Genomic DNA, 19,804 nt, shown 5'->3' with positions numbered 1-19,804 from the left:
CAGAATCAGGAAGTGTTATTCTTTTATTGTGAAACTCAAAAAACATCTTTAAGGATCATAAAAGATTTCAGAAGAGTCCAAACAAACATCAGGTAGGTGTGGCTATACATGAAGAAGGCGGGGTTTAGGAACAATTGTTTTTGTTTCCGATTATAAAAAAAATATCAAGTATGAAAAAACAAACAGGAAAGTTGTCGATCATCCCCAGAACCTCTGCCTGCCGGAGGGCGGAGCCAGCGTCTCGGGAGGAGGCAGGACGCTGAAGATGGAACCGGCCGCCTCCACCATGAAGATGAAGTAGATGTTGGCGACCATCATGGCCAGACTCGGCAGGAAAGAGAGGCCGAAACCAAAACCTCGAACGCTGCTGCCACACGCCGCCGCCACCCAGTAAATCAGCCTGAGACACAAACCAACACACATGAGTTGACCGGGTTAAATCCGCCTGAGACTCAAATCAAACGCTCCTCTGAATGTTTAAAACAGGTCACATGACTCACCGTCCAAAGACAAAGACGAGCGTCAGCAGGGGGACGAGCTTCAGCTGCTCTTGGCTCAGGTACATTGCCATGACAACCAGCTGCAGGAAGTAGATCAGGAACAAGGAGGTGGAGTCAGACACGAAGCGGCGGTGGACAGTGACATCATAAAGCTCCGCCTCCTTCATCTCATCATCAAACAGTGGCCGCAACACGCCCGAGCGGAGCCGAGTGACGCCCAGGACCAGCCACCCTGAGAAGGACGGGTGAGAGAGGGACGGGTGAGAGACGGAAGGTACGGAGACACCCACTGACAGGTGATGTCCGTGGACTCACCGAGGACGATGGGCGTGGCGGCAAACACGGAGCAGCGAAGTGTGTAGATGAGCCTCAAGGGGGCGCCATCCAGCAAGGGCGCGTCAAACGGGAGGAACACAAATCCCCCCCACACCAGGAAGGGGAAAAAGAGCGCTGAGGTCACCAAGGACACGCCCACCTTCAGGATGTCTCTACTGGGACAGCCCCGCCCACCTGAGAGACGGACAAGTTAAAGGTGAAGGGGAAAGGAGGTGAGACAGGCGAGGAAACGTTTTACTTACATCTGGAAGGGGACGTGTCTTTGGTCCACTCGTACTGGCAGCCATGTTGGTTGTAGTCCTGGGACACTCCTCTGGGACCCAGGAAGGGACTCCTCTCTGACTCCATTTCCCAATATGCCTCACTCTGTCTGGGTGAGGACAGGGAAGGGAGGACGGTCACTGCAGGACTAAACACCTGAGCAGCTTTTTCTGGAAGATGATTCTCTGTAGGCTCCGCCTTCTTGTCCAGGTCTGTCGTCAACTCCTCCCACTCTCCCACTGATCCCACCCCCTCCCCACTACCCCCATCAGCCATCAACACTCTCTCACTTTCTGTCCAACTCGTCTCCTCGCTCGACCTCACACTCCTCCTGTCCCCTTTACCTGTCTGTCCTTCACCCATCTTACCACCCGTCTGTCCCGCTATCTGTCTGTCCCCAGGCCACTGCAGCGTGCTGGACTCCGTCAAGGGTGATGACGCCACCGTGTCCTCTGCCTCAGTGTGTCTTCTCATCGTCTGTCGTCTGTCCTTTTTCCTGTTTGGACAGTTCATCGATGTAAATATGTTTTTACTTTTTGGATTAGATTCATTGATATTAATTGATCATGTTTGTTTATCTACACCTGCAGAACTTGGGCCTGACCTGTTAAGGTTATCAGGTTAACAACGGGTTTTAATTCAGTTTTTTTTTGAGTCCTTCAAACGTTCACTTGTAATCGAGGTAAATCACCATGGTAACTAGAAGTGTCCTCCACCCATGCAGCTCCTCTAGAGGAGACACTGAGGATCAACTGGGAGGGCTGCTAATGTCGCTCAGGTTAAATAATAAACTAGAACACTGTAAAAAGATCGGATCATAAAACAATCACCAAATCTCAAAGCGTTGAAACAAACAGGAAATGTTAAGAATTGTAATAATTGAAGCTCAGAGGAGCTGAAGAGGTGGAGAGCTGGAGAGCTGAAGAGCTGAAGAGCTGAAGAGCTGGAGAGCTGGAGAGCTGAAGAGCTGAAGAGCTGAAGAGCTGGAGAGCTGAAGAGCTGAAGAGCTGAAGAGCTGGAGAGCTGGAGAGCTGGAGAGCTGGAGAGCTGAAGAGCTGGAGAGCTGAAGAGCTGGTGACCACCACGCTTCTCACTTTCTGCTTCTTCTTCTCTGGAAGTTTCCTGAACCTCAAAGTTCTGATCCAAACAAACCAACAAGTGACTCCACACTAATCAGAGGCTTCGTGCAGTATTTCTCTTTCTCTCACAGGAAGTATTTTACAGTATTTGTAAACTAGAAAAAATACAAAACACTTTAGTATTTTGGTACAAAGTATGAATACTTTTTCATCAAACCTATCAAGTTGAAATTACTAAATAAAGTTTGATCCTCAGCTCTGCTGTCAGTCAAACTGTCCAGGGCTGTGATTGGTCATGTTAGCTTCGTGTCACTGGTGCTAAGTGCAGAACGATAACTGATCCTGGATCTGTTGAACTCACTTCATAGTACAGGCCCCTGCTCACGTGACTGAAGGTCCGTCTGGCTACATATGACGTCAGTGACCCTAACATGGCGGCCATGACGTGATCAGATAAAACATGAACAACAACAATCGAACAAACCCGCTCTCGAACCGAGTATTACGTCATTATCAATGACCACGCGTGTGTAAATGATCAGAAATCAAAAATCACTTCACCACAAATCGAACTCAATGCAAAATGGCCATTAGCTCGGTGCTAACAAGCTAACATGCTAACAGAGGTGGAATGAGACTGAACTCGGTTCAAACTGATCGACAGGTCAAAGGTCACACACACTGACCGAGGATATGATCTTCCTCCTTCTTCTCCTTCTTCTTCTTTTTCTTCTTCTCCTTCTTCTTCTTTTTCTTCTTCTCCTTCTCCTTCTCCTTCCTCTTTTTCTTCTTCTGTTGTTATTGTTGTCACACAGTCCGGAAGTGAAGCTCAGGTGTGGTCGCGGCAGGTGAGTTAAAGGGAAAGTTCTCTCACAGCTGAGGTCAGCATTTCTTTAGTTCACCAGCCATGAATTAAACTAAGTGTCGGGATTCGAACATATGAATACCTCAAACTTCCGGTCGGTCGATAACGAACATATGAATGGATTCACAAAGTGAAACGCTTTTACTTTGAAATGGCTACAGGAAAGATATATTTATATTTATGACAACTTCCTCAGATAATCAGAGAAAAGTATCTTTACCTGAATTTGTATGTTTAAATTATGAATTTATGTCACTAACAGGAATGAAATGAAAAGGAATGGGTTGAAAAATCGTGTAAATGCAGAATGGAACGGACTGGACCACAGTCGTTCAGAGGGAGAAGAGTTCTGATCATCACTTGGTTTCTTCCGCTTTGCAGATGGAGCCCCCTATAGGCGTGTTGGTGGTAATGTATCTGTTGCAGGTCTCATAGTGAAAGAGGAAGGTGGACATGGTTTAACTTTAGAGCTTTTCTCCAGTAGCTGCTTCAGATGCTGGTTCAGTTACCAGGCACATGACGTGTGAGGGAGAAAGTATTATTTTAAGAAAACCTGTATCTCTGTCTACATATTCTTACACTCATAATATATTATATTATATTATTTATTGTATCGCCTATATATCATATATTATATCCTACTCTTTGTATATTCTTTGTATATATATATATATATATATATATAAGTTTATAAGTCTATATACACATATTTATACATGTGTACATATTATTATTATATTTTACTATTATTATTATTATATATACTGTTGCTGCTATTATTACTATATACTGCTATTATATTGGTATAATTACTATCATATATAAATATATATTATATACTATATATACTGTACTATTTTTTATATACTGTCTAACAATAACATTACCATCATATCATCAGTACTATTACCATCATCTGCCACTGCACCTTATCTACCCATTTATCTTGTGTTTCTGTTTTTATTCTTTCTACCTCAATATTTTATATTTTATATTTTATTCTATTGTATTTTATTGTATTCAAATGTACCGGCTGCTATGACGACTTAATTTCCCTTCGGGGATGAATAAAGTTATCAATCAATCTATCTATTTATCTTTTTTAAGAATCTCTGTTTTTGCAGATCACTTGAAATGTGTGAGTGGATGGACCAGTGACCTTTTAAAACATGGAACTCATTAAATAATGGACACGTCTGGAGCTTCCCTCTTCTGGTAGAATCATTGATTTTTAAAATAAGGCATATAGTAGATGCTGGTTTGAATAATACACCAGGGACATTCTGAACTTGTGGATTAAAACACTAACTGATAACTGGAATTGCTGCAGGAATGTCGTCAATCTCATTTTATTAGTGTAGCCCATATTCACAAATCCCAGTTTGACTCAACAAGAGTCAAATATAATATAAGTGATCAGTGAATAAACTCAGTCCCATGTGAGGGTCCTCTCCCAGGACACACACAGAGGCTTATGGAACTGAACACATCAACAGAACAACACAACAACACACAACAGGACTCACTACATGAGAAGAACCAGTTTGTAACTTCATGTTTAAAGTGTTTCTACATCACGTCTGATGAAGATGAAGGAGCAGATGAACTGAGGAGTTCCTGATGGTAGCAGATGTGAGGAGACATGTTGTGTATCCAGAAGTCTGGTTGTGATCATAGTCCTTGATCAGCTGACACCATCAGGATCTTGATCCACCATCAGGATCTGGATCCACCAATATGATCACGATGTGTCCTGGATCTGCAAACGATAGAGCAGTATCAGAATGTAACAGTGATACAGAAGAGGACTGTGGAAGGACTCACAGGACCAGTACTCCAGTACTTCACATTTCTACATGTTAACTGGAAAATAGTATGTTGTATTTATTGCGTTTTATGTTTCTATGTTCATTGTATGCACCAATAACCAGAGCAAATTCCTTGTAGGTGTAAACTTACTTGGCAATAAAATACTTCTGATTCTAATTCTGATTCTGAAAACACTATACAAGTATTGTGTAAAATCCTTAAACAAATGAAACTGAATGGTGAACTGGTAAAGTGTGGAGAGGAGCATTAAGTCAGCTGATCTTCAGTGGGGTCGAAGCTACGGTCTCCAGTGTTTCTGTGATGGATCAGAAAACCTTCTCTGAGTGTGAAGGATTTGAACCTTTGACGCATCAGATCTTTATTCAGGAAGTTTGATTGTGCGTTCATGGCAGCTGCTTCATTTAGTGGAGGGAGTGGCCAAGTTGTCTATTTTTACAAAAACAGTGAGTTCCTCTTTGTTGTGTTAGTGAAACGTGAAAGAATTGAATGTAGTCTCATGAAAATATCATTTGTTCAGTGAGTTTTCACTTATTTGGAATGAACGTATGGATTTACATATTCTTTAACTAAATAATATGAAAAAAGTTTTTGTTGAAAAATATAAAAATCGGTCTGTGTCTGTCTGTCTCTAGGGTTAGGGTAGGATACTACAGATAATACTACATATAGTAATACACACAGTTCCACTCAGAGTAGTACACACAGTACTAGACCCCCTGTGCTAGGCACAGTAGCCCACTACATAAACAGTATCGCAGTATTTAAATTACACAGTTTTTGTGTTACGCAGTATTTGTTTAACGCAGTATTTGTGTACCATATGTTTCCTGGTGTGTTTCCGCTCAGAAACTCGCGGGTTCGCTTTATATAAACACCAGCGTCCAGCAGCAATCCGCGAGGCGGGCGGTGCTCCTCGTCTCCGGTGTCATGTGACCATCCGCTGCTCTCTGATTGGTTGTAAAGCTCATAGTGTACATTGACACGTTGTCATAGAGACTGACTCCACCCAACATCCGGAACGTCCGCCCGCCGGTGTCTTAAACAAGCCCTCCCAAAGCCCGCCCTGACAGATGCTTGTGGGCGGGGAATGAGAGGCGAACGGTGAGGGGATTGGCTGAGAGCGGCAGCAGCGGGCCGAGCTGTGATTGATCAGAAGTAGAGAGAGGCGCTGTCAGTCAGAAAGTGGCCCCGCCCCCTGGGAATCAGACCGCAGACCGCTCCGGGACCAGAACCGAACGGATCCTCGTGATCAGCGCAGGGCGGGCATCGATCAGCTGTGGATCCGGGCGGGCGGTGATCGAACAGGAGGTGTGCTGGGTTTGAGGGCGGGGATGTCCCGGCTGCTGGAGAGTAAGAGACAGGACAGGATGAAGGAAATCAACCTGAAGGTGCGTCCACACGAGAACTACAAGTACACACTCCACTGATCGATCCCGCGGACCGGGTCGGACTGCCACACACACACACACACACACACTGATCACACATCGGTCACACACCGAGGGAGGTTGTGGGAGTGCGCGTCACTTTCCGTCTTTCTCTCTTTGTCTGTCTCACGTCTCAGAAGAACCTCGGTTCCGTTAGCCAGATGTGATCGATGGTTCTGATCGATCCGCATTGGAGGATCATCGATGTGTGTGTGTTTGTCTGAGGGAGCGTGTGTGTGTGTGTGTGTGTGTGAGATTGGGTGATTGTGTGTGTGTGTGTGTGAGACGGTGAAGTTGAACAGAAACGGGAAACGACTTTTTTCTCAGTTTAGAAGCTTCGATGTTTTAAATGTGTGTGAGTTGTGTGTCTGTGTGTGTTTCGGTGTTTGTGTCTGTGATTGAGTGTACATCTGTTTTTGTGTTTTTATGTTTCAGTGTGTGTAAGTGTGTTCTGGTGTGTGTCCGTTAACTGCAGCGTGGCCGCTTTGTCCTGCAGGAGGAAACGAGGGGGGAGGGGAGCCGTGCTTGTGTGCGTGCGTGTGTCTGTATGTGCGTGCACGTCTTTCTATACTTATGAGGACCAATTTAGGTTCAATACCATCACACTGAGCTGTGTGAGCACTGGGTTCAGGTCAGGGACTGGTTAAGGGAATTGTCAAGGTTAGGGACTGGTTAAGGTAAGGGGATGTTAAGTGGGGGACTGGTTAAGGTAAGGAGTTAGTAGGTGTAGTTACGGATCAGGGGACATCTCAGACGTGGAGACCACGTCTCAGGCGACTGAAGATTCTTCTACTCATAAAACTAGAGAGATGTTTGTAGAGGACAAGGAGGTTGGGACAGGAACCTCCGTGGACAAAGCTAAACAGGCTTCCTGTAGAAGAAGTGAGAAACAGGAAGTGTGGAGTGAGAGATGTCCTCATCCCATCTTCTGTCCTCTTTGACCTTTGACCTGTGAAAAGAAACATTCAAAGTGGGTCAGATGAGGGATGGAGGTCGATGGGGTTTAGGGTTCAAGTGTCCTCACAACTATAGAGAGACAACTGGTCACACAGCAAGTGTCAGAGAGTGTCTCTCTCTCCTCTCCCCTCTCTCTTCTCTCTCTCTCTGTCTCATGACCTACCCAGACAGAGCTCTCTTTCTTTCCCTCCATCACTGAGCTCTTTATTGATCAGCTGATCAGTATTTATTTGTCGTTCTAATGGATGAACTGTGTTCTGTCGTTTCATTTACGCGTCTAGTGATGTCACATGATCACCCTGGGAGTTGTAGTTTACATTAAAAACAAACACACACACTAGGTGAAAACTGTACAGATTGTTAAATTCTGATTTGCTTCAAATAATGATGATTTTGATAATCAATTAATAATGTGATAGGAAACCAGATCCACAGACATCTGCAATTTAATTATGAGGCTAATTTAGTTATTAAGTTCAAGATGTTTTCATTTCACCTTGATTCAAGATCCCAAACCAAGTCTGAGCTCGTCATTGTGATGTATGTGTCATGAACTTGAATTATGAACAGTAAGATTTAATATATACAGTGGTGGCTGATATTATTAGAACACCTTTAGGATCTGACAAAATGGACCTTTCTTTGCCTCCAAAACATGATTTAATTTCATAATGGTCAAATAATTTTCAATGTTCCAGCAGATTCCTTCTGACGCAGGTAGTTCCAGGAATAGTTAGAAGAATGTTTAGGGTCATTGTCCTCTTGGAAAATAGATCCAGGCCCAGTAAGACGACTCCCAGATGGTACTCCGTGCCTCACCAGAATGTTGTGGTAGACTTTCTTATCCATTGAGCCATCAATTTTCACTAAGTCACATGTTCCTGAGGCTGAAGTACCACCCCACTCCATAATACCACCCCCTCCGTGTTTCACTGTTGGAAAGACCCACTCATTTTCATATCTTCCCCCCTCCCTCAGTCGAACGTACTCTCTTCGCTTGATGCCAAACTGGTCGAACCTCCTCAGTCCACAGACCTTTATACCAGTCGTCCTTTGTCCATTTCTTGTGTTCTTCTGCAGATTTCAGGCGTTTCACTCTATTTCTCTCTCAGTAATAGTTTCTCTGCTGCTGTTCTGCCAACAAGTCCTTCTTCTCCCAGGGTCCGTGGCACAGGTCGTGAAGACACTGCTGCACCATCAGTCATTGTGGTGTTGATCTCATCACACAGTACTCGTGAGGTCCTTCTTCGATCCTTAAGACTGAGAATCTTGAGATGCTTCACTTGATTTTCTACCTCTCCCCTTTGGGTTCTGGTGTGAACTGGTGGCATCATGGCGGTCTCAACATTGACAGTGAAATAGGCCTAGCTTGTTTTGTAAGGAAAATGACCTAAATCTCCAGATGATGGCTCTATTCTATGGTTTATAGAGCATAATTGATGACTTTGTAGATATTTCATTCATTTAATGGCCAATTCAACCAAAACAACTGAAACCTCTAGTGTTCTAATAATTTTGGCCACCACTGTATAAATGAATATACATATATGTTGCTGTTTCATGTGAAATCCTCTTTACACAGTTTGCAGTTAATGATGAATTACAAGACACCGGACTAATCGATCACTTAATTAGAGGTCAACCATTTATGTATCGATTATAATCCTTTAATGAGTCAGTTGTAGCAGCTTGTCTGTGGTTGAGCTCTGATTGGTTGGTGTGTAGTAATGCTCTGATTGGTTGGTGTGTAAACCTGATGGTTTGAGCGTGTTTGATCAGAATAAGGAGAAGGAGCGTCTGAAGGGGAGAGAGAAGGAGGCGAGGGAGCGAGAGGCCCGGTCCAGCAATGGTCACCTGTTCACGTCTCTGACCGTGTCCTCCACCACGCTATGCTCGTCCTGCAACAGGAGCATCACCGCCAAGGAGGCGCTCAGCTGTCCAGGTACCGTGCCCACAACATACATGTCAAACATACCCAACATACATGTAAATATTCAAACCTTCTCTCTTCATGTATAAACATGAATATTTTCTAAATGTTGATACTACAGGTTGATTATATATATAAATCTTTTCTTTGAATAAAGTTCTGTGGTTTTAATATTCAAAGTGTCTCTGTCTCCTCCCGTCTGTCTCTCAGCCTGCAATGTCACCATTCACAACCGCTGCAGAGACAGTTTGGCCAACTGTGCCAAGATGAAACAGAAGGTGAGACCTGTCTCATCACCTGTCTGTCTTCACTGAGGACCTGTCCCTTGTCTGATCACCTGTCTGTCTTCACTGACTTCACTGAGGACCTGTCCCGTCTCTTATCACCTGTCTGTCTTCACTGACTTCACTGAGGACCTGTCCCTTGTCTGATCACCTGTCTGTCTTCACTGACTTCACTGAGGACCTGTCCCGTCTCTTATCACCTGTCTGTCTCTCTAACAGCAACAGAAGCTGTCGATGGTCAGGAACAGTTCAGCTCTGCAGAGCGTCGCCCTCCGGACCAAAAGTGAGTGTCTGTCTGTCTGTCTGTAACTGTCTGTATTTCTGTAACTGTCTGTCTGTCTGTCTGTCTGTCTGTCTGTCTGTCTGTCTGTCTGTCTGTCTGTCTGTCTGTCTGACACAGTGTCAGACCAGTTGCATCATGGGTACTTAGAACAAGCTTTATTTCTTCTTCTCTTCATCTTCAGCTCCAATGATGAAGGAGCGTCCGAGCTCGGCCATCTATCCGTCTGACAGTCTCCGTCAGTCGCTGCTCGGCTCCAGACGAGTTCGCTCTGGACTCTCACTCGCTAAGAGCGTCTCCACCAATAACATCGCTGGGTGAGAACTGACCCATCAGTCCAGAACCACTAACTTCATCAGCTGAAATAAACACATGTTATTATTTCATCTTTTGTCATTTTATTTAGAAATAGTTTTTTTATACCTTTTATATTCATGATTCTTATTGTCCTCTCTCTCTCACCTGTGTGTCTCTCTGACCTCTCTCTCTCTGACCTGTCTGTCTCACCTCTCTCTCTCTCTCACCTGTGTGTCTCTCTCACCTGTCTGTCTCACCTCTCTCTCTCTCTGACCTGTCTGTCTCACCTCTGTCTCTCTCTCTCTCTCTGTCTCTCTCTCTCACCTGTGTGTCTCTCTCACCTCTCTCTCTCTCCCTCTCTCTCTCTCTGACCTGTCTGTCTCACCTCTCTCTCTCTCTCTCTCTCTCACCTGTGTGTCTCTCTCACCTGTCTCTCTCTCTGATCTCTCTGTCTCTCTGACCTGTCTGTCTCACCTCTCTCTCTCTGACCTCTCTGTCTCACCTCTCTCTCTCTCTCTGACCTGTCTGTCTCACCTCTCTCTCTCTCTCTCTCTCTCTCTCACCTGTGTGTCTCTCTCACCTGTCTGTCTCACCTCTCTCTCTCTGACCTCTCTGTCTCACCTCTCTCTCTCTCTGACCTGTCTGTCTCACCTCTCTCTCTCTCTCTCTCTCTCTCTCTCTCTCACCTGTGTGTCTCTCTCACCTGTCTGTCTCACCTCTCTCTCTGACCTCTCTGTCTCACCTCTCTCTCTCTCTCTCACCTGTGTGTCTCTCTCACCTCTCTGTCTCACCTCTCTCTCTGACCTGTCTTTCTTGCCTCTCTCTCACCTCTCTCTCTCTCTCTCTGACCTCTCTGTCTCACCTCTCTCTCTCTGACCTGTCTGTCTCTCAGGGGTCTGGAGGAATCGACAGGTCTCAGGAAGATTCTCTCTCAGTCGACCGAGTCTCTAAACTTCAGGAGCAGAACTTTGTCGATGGAGTCGCTAACTGACGAAGGTCTGTCCATCACTGCTGCTGATCCCATGTCCCTCTGTGTAGCCTGCAGCTGATTGGCTCGTATTGAGTGACTTTAGTGACTTTAGTGACTTTTATATAGACAAACGATTTAGTGAGCTCATCAGGAAAAGATTAAACGCCTCTGGACGATACTCACTGTCGTAATGACGTGACTGTCGCAGGAGAACGTTGGACTCGTATTTATACGACGGGTCGGTCTGATCAGTTAGTGACCATCGGTTGGACTCTATTCATCAAGATGCATTGTGGGAGACAGTGGGACCTCTGTGTGTTGGTTACATGTGTATTGTTTGCAGGTGAATGGTGGTGGAGCCCCCTGCTGGAGGAGCTGCAGGTGGAGGGCAGCTGTGTTCAGGCCGACAGTTGGAGTCGTGCTGTCGAACCAAAGTTCCTGCAGACGCTTCACAAAGACGTCATCAAACAGCAGGACGTCATCTACGGTACCAACATATATTTATACATATATATGTTTATATACTAGGGATGCACCAATATGGATATTCTTTAAAACAACAATCTAGCGGATACCGATACCAATATTTGTCTATTTTGTTTTTGTTGTTATTCATTCACCCTTTTGTGCCAGAAAAATAATTAGATTATTTAAAAGCACTATTTTAAATTATTTCAGCCCAATATCACTCTTATCTTTTAATGAGCACAAATGCAATCAGATTTATGAAATAATCTTTTGTTTAACTAAACTTTATTTAAAGGAGACATATTATTCCCATCTCACCACAGCTGATCTGGCTCCTTGGGGTCTTAATGAAATGTCTGTAACATATTTTTGTCCAAATACCACAAGGATCATTTAAACCGCCCTCCACAGATTGACCTGTTTGAGGACTGGGGTTTATGCTTATCTTTTGTTATGACTTATGTTCAGTTATGACACCGTGTCAAAGGAGTATTGAGATGTCCTGAGGGTCAGTTAACAGGTCAGGGTGGGGCATGTGACAGTTCTAGACCAATGGGGTGGGGTTGTGTGGGGTGACAGGTTCTCATTGGCTGGTTGGGGGTCAGTGGTGAATGAGGAAGTGTCGGAGAACGAACCGGAGTGTGACATGTTCGTCTTGACTTTAATAAAGTTACAAAGAAGAGGAGAAGGTCCGTGTCGTCTGTGAGGCGGGACGTTTCAAAACCAATGAACATCGGTGAAGGTCAAGTTTATTACTGACCCTGATTTAAACATATCATCACAATCTGACACTAATGGCCCAAGTTGTTTTTTCAGGTTTTTCAGAAAACACACACAAAAATAATAATATTGAATATATAACATTTATTAATAATTTCCCTCAAAAAGGCAATAGATGACTATTGACATGCTAATAACAATATCTGTCAATTATGTAAGATAAGAGGCATAAATGACTTGAGTTGAGTGAAACCTCAACTCTGTAAAGAATAAAGCATAACTAACAAACTAACTCAACATAATGCAGAGGAGCAGGTGCCTCTTCTCACCTCTCCCTCCAGCTCCTCCAGCTGGGGTCTCGACTGATGCCTATTAATGTGGCAGATTGTCAAAGCAGTGAAGCCAGTTTCATCGACTGGAGGTCCTGCACCTTCCTCTCCTTGACTGGCAGAGCACCTGGACACATTGTTATCCAGGCTATCAGCTCATTTGGCTCCTGTCAATCATCACGTAGGCCATTATTTTAGGAAGGTGACAATAAATATATATTAATATATTAATATATATATATATATATATATATATATATATATATATTTTTTTTTTTTTTTTTCTTTCTGTGTTTTAGCGTTTTCAATGTCGTCAGGACGGAGTGACTGTTGTCATGGAGATCCCTCTGTGTGTCTGTTACCATGACATCCGGACTAACCCGTTATGGTCTGTCTCTCAGAGTTGATCCAGACGGAGTTCCACCACGTGCGCACGCTGCGCATCATGGAGGGCGTGTACCGGCGGGGGATGCAGGAAGAGGTGATGCTGGAGGCGGGGGTGGTTCACACCATCTTCCCCTGTCTGGACCAGCTGCTGGAGCTCCACTCCAACTTCCTGTCCGAGCTGCTGACCAGGAGGAAGGAGGGGCTGGTGGAGGGCAGCGCCAACAACTTCACCGTCCGCAACATCGGAACCCTGCTGCTCAGACAGGTATGACATCACAGGCGGCTGAGGGTCAGAGGTCGTCAGATTCTACAATTCCTGGTTTTTAAAAACTGCTAAAATGTTTGTGTGTGGTGTGTGTTGTGTGGTGTGTTGTGTGTTGTGTGGTGTGTAGTTTTCGGGCGCGTGTGCAGACGACATGAAGAAACTTTACTCCGAGTTCTGCAGTCGACACCCGAAAGCTGTGAAACTCTACAAAGAAGTTTTTGCTCGAGACCGAAGACTGCAGCAGCTGGTCAGGGTGAGAATAAGACCTGATCCTGGATCTGGTCCTGGACTGAATCACTTGGAACAGGGCCAGACAGGAAACTGGTTCTGCTGAATTTGATCTGATGGTTTGACAGATTTGAATGAGACTCTTTCTTCCTGTTTAGACTGAACCAGATCTGGTGTCAGTCCTGAATCAAAGAGTGTTTACCAGTCTGGATTAGTTGAGTCTTGTGTTAACTGTGTTCAGTTGTGTTTCCCTGAACTAAGCTTGAATGAACTCATTTGGACTCGGCTCACTTTGACCCCCTTTAAACCTGCTGCTGAAATGATCCTGTTCCAGTCCCCAGGGTTTGCACCTATTGTACCTTTGGGTTTAAACTGGTTTAAACTGGTTTATCTCTTTTGCTCCAAAACACTCAGCGTGTCTGTCGTGGGCCTCTGCTGCGTCGTCATGGCGTCCAGGAGTGCATCCTGCTGGTGACACAACGAATCACCAAGTACCCCGTCCTCATCCAGCGGATCCTGGACAACACTAAAGGTAGGGACATGTGAGAACCCGGGTCACTCATCACTTTATAAGAAGGGTCAGAGCAGTGTGTCTGCTGCGGGGACTGCAGGGGGCGCTGCTGAGCCCTGACTGAGAGTCCGCTAGCAGCAGCATCCCCACTGCTGACCTCAAGAGATGGACAGACTGGGATCCCGCCCTCGACCCAGTGGAGGTGATGGTACAGAGGGGAACCAGTGCTGCCCCCTGCAGGACATCACAGCTCGTTCGTTCCTGCAGATTCTAAACTGATGGACCAGCTTGAGCTGGATGTGTATGAGTCCATAAGTCTTCTATTCACACTGTGTATGAAGAATATTATTGTTATTAACTTAACTCTGACCTCTACTAACGTCTGAGAACCTCTACTAGCCTTTGACCTCTGACCTCTGATGTCACCATGTCTCTGTGACCTCTAGGCAGTGAGGAGGAGGTGCAGGCTTTGAGCAAGGCACTGCAGCTCCTGAAAGGTCTTATCAGCTCGGTGGATCAGGAAGTTCTGGAACTGGACCGAACCAGGAGGCTGCAGGAGATCCAGGCCCGTTTGGACGGGAGGGCTCAGGCCGAGGTCCACGGAGGAGGAGTGTTCAGAGGAGGAGAGCTACTGAGGAGGAGGCTCCTTCATGAGGGGACGCTCCTCTGGAAGGTCCAAGGCTCCAGAATGAAAGGTAGTATCCAGTTGACCTGTTCTCAGGTGTAACTGTGGGTGGAGCTGACGTCTGCTCACCAGCTCTTGTGCTTTTGTCCAGATGTGCAGGTGCTGCTGATGTCAGACATCCTGGTTTTCCTTCAGGACAAAGATCAGAAATTCACCTTTGCATCACTGGTGAGTCACACCTGGTCCTACCTTGTCCTCCCTGGTCACACCTGGTCACACCTGGTCACACCTATTCACATCTGGTTCTCCCTGGTCACACCTGGTCACACCTCAAGTCCCTGCTCATCCATCTGTAAACATTCTTATAAAACCGTGCATGCGCACATGAATGTTCCCTCCCCCCCCCCCCCCCCCAGAGACCCTGACACCCCTGCACCCCCTGAACCACAGTCTCACCTGTTTGTCTGACCTGTCTGTCTGACCTGTCTGTCTCAGGATAAGTCTCCAGTTGTGTCTCTGACTAACCTGATTGTCAGAGACATAGCCAATCAGGAGCGAGGGATGTACCTGCTCAGTGACTCCACCCCTCCTGCGATGTATGAACTGCACGCTTCCTCCAAAGAAGACCGCCGCACCTGGATGAAGTGGATCCAGCAGGCTGCTCTCAGGTCAGTACTGCATTCAGTAGGTCAGTACTGTTACACTGTAGTACTGCTCTCAGGTCAGTACTGCATTCAGTAGGTCAGTACTGTTACACTGTAGTACTGCTCTAAGGTCAGTACTGCATTCAGTAGGTCAGTACTGTTACACTGTAGTACTGCTCTCAGGTCAGTACTGCATTCAGTAGGTCAGTACTGTAACACTGTAGTACTGCTCTCAGGTCAGTACTGCATTCAGTAGGTCAGTACTTCACTGTATCATGTTTTTTTTTCAGTTGTCCATCCAGAGATGAGTTTCCTCTCATTGAGACTGAAGACAAAGCTTTACAGAGGAGAATCAGAGGTACTGCACCTCCTCCTCCTCTTACTGCACCTCCTTCTCCCCCTACTGCAGCTTCTCCTCCTACTGTACCTCCTCACACTAATGCACCTCCCCCCCACTGTACCTCCTCACATTACTCCCCTCCTCCTCCCACTACTGCACCTCTGCCTGCTACTGCATCTCCACCTCCTCCTCCCACTACTGCACCTCCTCCCACTACTGCATCTCCTCCTCCTACTGCACCTTCGACTCCTACTGCACCTCTGCCTGCTACTGCACCTTCTTCCCCCGAATACACCTCCTCATTCTACTGCACCTCTTCCCAATACTGCACCTCCTCCTCCTACTACACCTCTGCTCTTTCTCACAAAAAAAGAGATCATTGTGTTTTTTCTTTTCCTCCTCTCCTTTTCTCAGCTGATATCCAGCAGAAGGACAGGGAGGTGCTGGAGCTACTGCAGGAGCGTGTCACTCTGTTTTCTGACCTGGTGGAGGCGACAGGAAGAGGAGCAGCAGAAGAAGAAGAAGGAGGTTTGGAGGGGAGCACCTCCTCAACCAAGACCTCCTCCAGCTCGTTGCTCTGTAGGAACCTCTTCAGGGCCGACACTCCTCACGCTCCTCAGGCCGAGATGCTCCTCATGTCCACCATCGCTGAAGGTGCCGCTCGGTTTGATTTGATGTCTTTTGAATTAGTTTGATTTGACGATGTCGGGAATCGAACCTGTTTCTTGTTTTCAGTGGACAAACTGGCGAAGCTGCTGTTCGACTCCAACGCACAGAGGTCGACTGTAACGAACGGGAACCGGAGACTTCACAGTAAAGGACATTTCTAACCTGCTGTTTGAAATTAATCAAGAGCAAAAATAATAACTGTACCGAAGCTTTGTGACACTGGAAACTGTCTGTGAGTGCTGGTACTGCCATCTAGTGTTTGAGTGATGACACTGCCTTTCCCCTGTGTGACAGACGGTGACTCTGGTTCCCTGAACGGCTCGTTTGACCTGAACGACCCCTCGTCACAGGTAAACAAACATTCTGATTCCAACCAGGCTGTTGCCATTGTTAGGGTACCATGTGATTCAGTAGACATTTTGAACAGGAAGTTTATTTTCAGTGTTTGTGTCTCAGGACAGAAACGGGAACCGGCTGCAGGAACAAACCGTAAACAAGGTAACACTCATCACTCCTGGATCATGTGACTCAGAAATCCCTGTGGCCGTTGTTTGTCCTTCTTTAATAAAGAATAATAAAAACATTAAACTCTAAAACACTAAATCCCATTTAAAACACTATCGAGTCAGTCAAACAGTCGACAAAACTTTACACACAGTTCATCTGGTTGTACGCAATCTGAATCACACATTCAGCAAAACTCTCAACACGTTTATTAGAGAGATGCATTTTGACACAGACTGACACACACAGGGTAAACACAACCAGCAGTCTGTTGCAATCCGTAACACACAACTAGTAAAGACTGAGTTCATGTTACTTTAGGAGAAAACAACACTAAACGTCATATTTCTGAAAGTCTGCAGAGGCTTTGTTCCCAGAGGTCAGAGGTCCCTGTTGATGAGACGTTTTCAATGTGGTCAAAGACGAAGGTTCATCAATAACCAGACTTTCTCATGTTTGTTCCATCGTCTCCTTTCTCAAAGCAAATAGATAAAATGACTGAAGCCTTGTACTCTGAGCTCTGTCTTTAATCTGGCTGTGACGCGGTTTTGTGGGATTTAAGTGTGAACATTGACATAAATGAACAAACAGTTTGTTAAAATCACAAGTTTATAACAACTGACTCATCTTCACAGGAAGCCCGTCAGCGATTGGTCAACCTAAGCCTCCAACTTCACGCCCTGCAGGTGAGTTATCTTTCTGCTTATTGTTGTTGTTATTGAACATTGATCATCTACATGTCAGTTACTCAAGATTCAAGATTTGTATTTGTCAAATGCACAACAATAACATGAAGCAGTCGCTGGCAGTGAAATGTCACAGGCTCCCTTCTAACAATGCTCAAGTAATTACAACCTATACAATAAAATAAGATAGAAATAGTATAAAATAGAATATCAAAATAGGAAATAATGTATATATATATAAACAGCTGAGGAGAAAATAAAACAACAGAAGTGCAAATATGTCAGTTACTCATGTGCTGGTGATGTAATAGTTAATTTCCCACTGACTCCACCCCCAGGCTGCTGTGATTTGTCAAGACTCAATCCTGGAGCTGTCAGTCAAAGCAGGCACCACCCCCTCCACCCAAGGCTCCACCTCTGGTCCTGGTTCTGGTCCCAGCCTTCGTCGTTCTGTTTCGCGGGACACAGGACTGGACGCCACTGGGGAGACAATGTTGCTACGGCAACAGGTAGACCGCCTGCAGCAGGAAGTGACACGCCTCCGTCTGAGGGAGGAGGAGCCTGAGAGGGGGGAACGATCCAGCAGGAGGAGGGGCAATGGAGACATCAGTGATGTGAGGAAGGAGGAAGCGGTAGGTTAAACTCAGAATCTGATGTAAATGAAGCTGAACTAAGCTAATGTCAGGTGGCTCTGTCAACAGGTGAGCAAGAGGCGTGGCAGCAGGGAACTGGAGCCCCGCCCAGCGGTCCCATTGGCCAGTCCGAATCTAGCTGATCAAATAGATGGCTGCAAGGAGAGAAAGGAGGAGAAGGAGGAGGAGATGATGATCTCCCCTCGCTCTGACAGCCCAAGAGGTCGGTCTCTGAATGAATTGATCTGTGTTTTGTTTGTTAAATGAATATTTTAGTTATCGTTTATTATTATCAGTGCGCTGTATAGTTGGTTCCCATGATGACCTGTGACCTCTGACCTCTCAGACCTGCAGGACATTCCAGAGGAGAGCGAGTGTGGAGCAGAGCCAAGTTAAGGACTTGACCTCTGACCTGTGACCTCAGGAACTCTGCTGATGTCGCTATGATGTCACCAGCTGATGATGACATAATTTCCTGTTTCAAAGACGCTGTTATTTTTTTCCTGAATGTTCATGAATGAAAATCATGTAACCTGTTTACATCATCACGTGAGCTGTAGCCCCTCCCACATATGCTCAAGTGGAGGTTATGAAAGAAGGCGGGGCCCCAGCGATCCATTGAGTCTCTACATTTCTGTCCTGAATCTTCAGAGGGTTAAATCCTGATGCTGCCAATTTATGAGTCTTGAGTCGGAGTCTCTGAATCTGAGTCAGAAGCTGTTTATTATATGACTGAAGCTGTTAGCATGTTAGCATGATAGCCTGGATTTGTCACTTGTATAGAACCTTTACAGATTCTGTCTTTCTGATTGGTCGGTTGGACGAACCAATCCATTTATTTAATGCTGTTATTGGTCATGTTTGTTTGTAGAAGTTTTCGAGTCAGAACCAGATCAACAACCCGGCTGCCATGACCCTGTCCTGGCTCTGAGTTTGGTCGATGTTGGTTGATTTGATGATTCAGTGTTTTAAAAGGAACACTGATGAAGATGATGATGATGAGGCTGAAGTATAAATCTTGATGAAGAACAAGATGAAGTTGAATCAGTCACATGATACAAAAAAATGATAAGTTATAAAACTGATCAAAAGTGAATCTTCTTGATATTTATCGAACAGATTTGTAATCTTTTAACTGTAAAAACATTTCAGGTGTTTTTTTATGATGCGATCTACCTGCAGGTGGCGCTGCTGTTTATCATTTTCTAACTTGACTCATTCACGAGTTTAACAGAAGAGAAAAAAAACTGAACTTTATCAGTTTGATGATTTTCCAAAAAGAAAAACCTGTTTTTATTTTTCTAACAGTTTCTGTTCTTCAGAACGTTACATGTGTGATGATGCTATAATATTGATGATTATTATGAATATTGATGTAATTTTGAGGCTGAGATGTTGGTTAGCAACTTGAAACTCAAACTGAGCTCATTCAATTTGTAGCAAATTCATTAAATGCAGCCGCTTCTTACTTTCATGTTTAACGTCAGTAAAGTGACGTTTGTGTAAAAAGATTTGATGATAAAAGTGTAAATGTTTTCTGTAACTTTATTATTTTCATGCTCTGACTCTGTGTGTTCTTTTATAAATCTAATCAGCTGGAAAACGTCTGTCGTTTTATTTCTGGATGTTAAATCATAAAATGCTTAATCTTTAAGTTGGATGTTTATTTATTCAACTGTCGACTTCTGCTCCATAGTTATTCTATCAAAACAATTGATCTGTTTTTAAACTGTGTTATTATCGTTCATGAATTGTTGATTATCATCAGTGATCTAAATTA

General features: G+C 44.9%; 2 protein-coding genes across 2 annotated transcripts; one reads left to right on the top strand and one right to left on the bottom strand.

Moving 5' to 3' along the window:
- Window positions 1–5: 5 nt before the first annotated feature.
- On the bottom strand, window positions 6–3,138 carry tmem79b (transmembrane protein 79b). The gene is made up of 5 exons (XM_062398731.1): window positions 2,863–3,138; window positions 1,079–1,593; window positions 816–1,010; window positions 501–732; window positions 6–400 (listed from the first exon to the last, which is right to left on the bottom strand). The coding sequence occupies exons 2-5, from the start codon at window positions 1,569–1,571 to the stop codon at window positions 199–201; spliced, it is 1,122 nt and encodes a 373-aa protein (XP_062254715.1). The 5' UTR covers window positions 1,572–1,593; window positions 2,863–3,138; the 3' UTR covers window positions 6–198.
- Window positions 3,139–6,123: 2,985 nt separating this feature from the next.
- Window positions 6,124–19,627, top strand: arhgef2 (rho/rac guanine nucleotide exchange factor (GEF) 2). The gene is made up of 22 exons (XM_062399323.1): window positions 6,124–6,259; window positions 9,035–9,197; window positions 9,396–9,463; window positions 9,689–9,752; window positions 9,934–10,066; window positions 10,939–11,042; window positions 11,360–11,503; window positions 12,935–13,185; window positions 13,313–13,438; window positions 13,828–13,945; window positions 14,371–14,619; window positions 14,701–14,777; window positions 15,045–15,217; window positions 15,484–15,551; window positions 15,948–16,187; window positions 16,269–16,346; window positions 16,497–16,552; window positions 16,659–16,700; window positions 17,342–17,392; window positions 17,731–18,024; window positions 18,094–18,247; window positions 18,371–19,627. Exons 1-22 carry the CDS (start codon window positions 6,203–6,205, stop codon window positions 18,418–18,420), a joined length of 2,760 nt encoding a protein of 919 aa, XP_062255307.1. The 5' UTR covers window positions 6,124–6,202; the 3' UTR covers window positions 18,421–19,627.
- The last annotated feature ends 177 nt before the right edge of the window (window positions 19,628–19,804 follow it).

Source organism: Platichthys flesus, chromosome 11 (genome assembly GCF_949316205.1).
Source record: "Platichthys flesus chromosome 11, fPlaFle2.1, whole genome shotgun sequence".
Taxonomy (NCBI): Eukaryota; Metazoa; Chordata; class Actinopteri; order Pleuronectiformes; family Pleuronectidae; genus Platichthys; species Platichthys flesus.
This window is presented reverse-complemented; position numbering and strand designations above follow the sequence as displayed.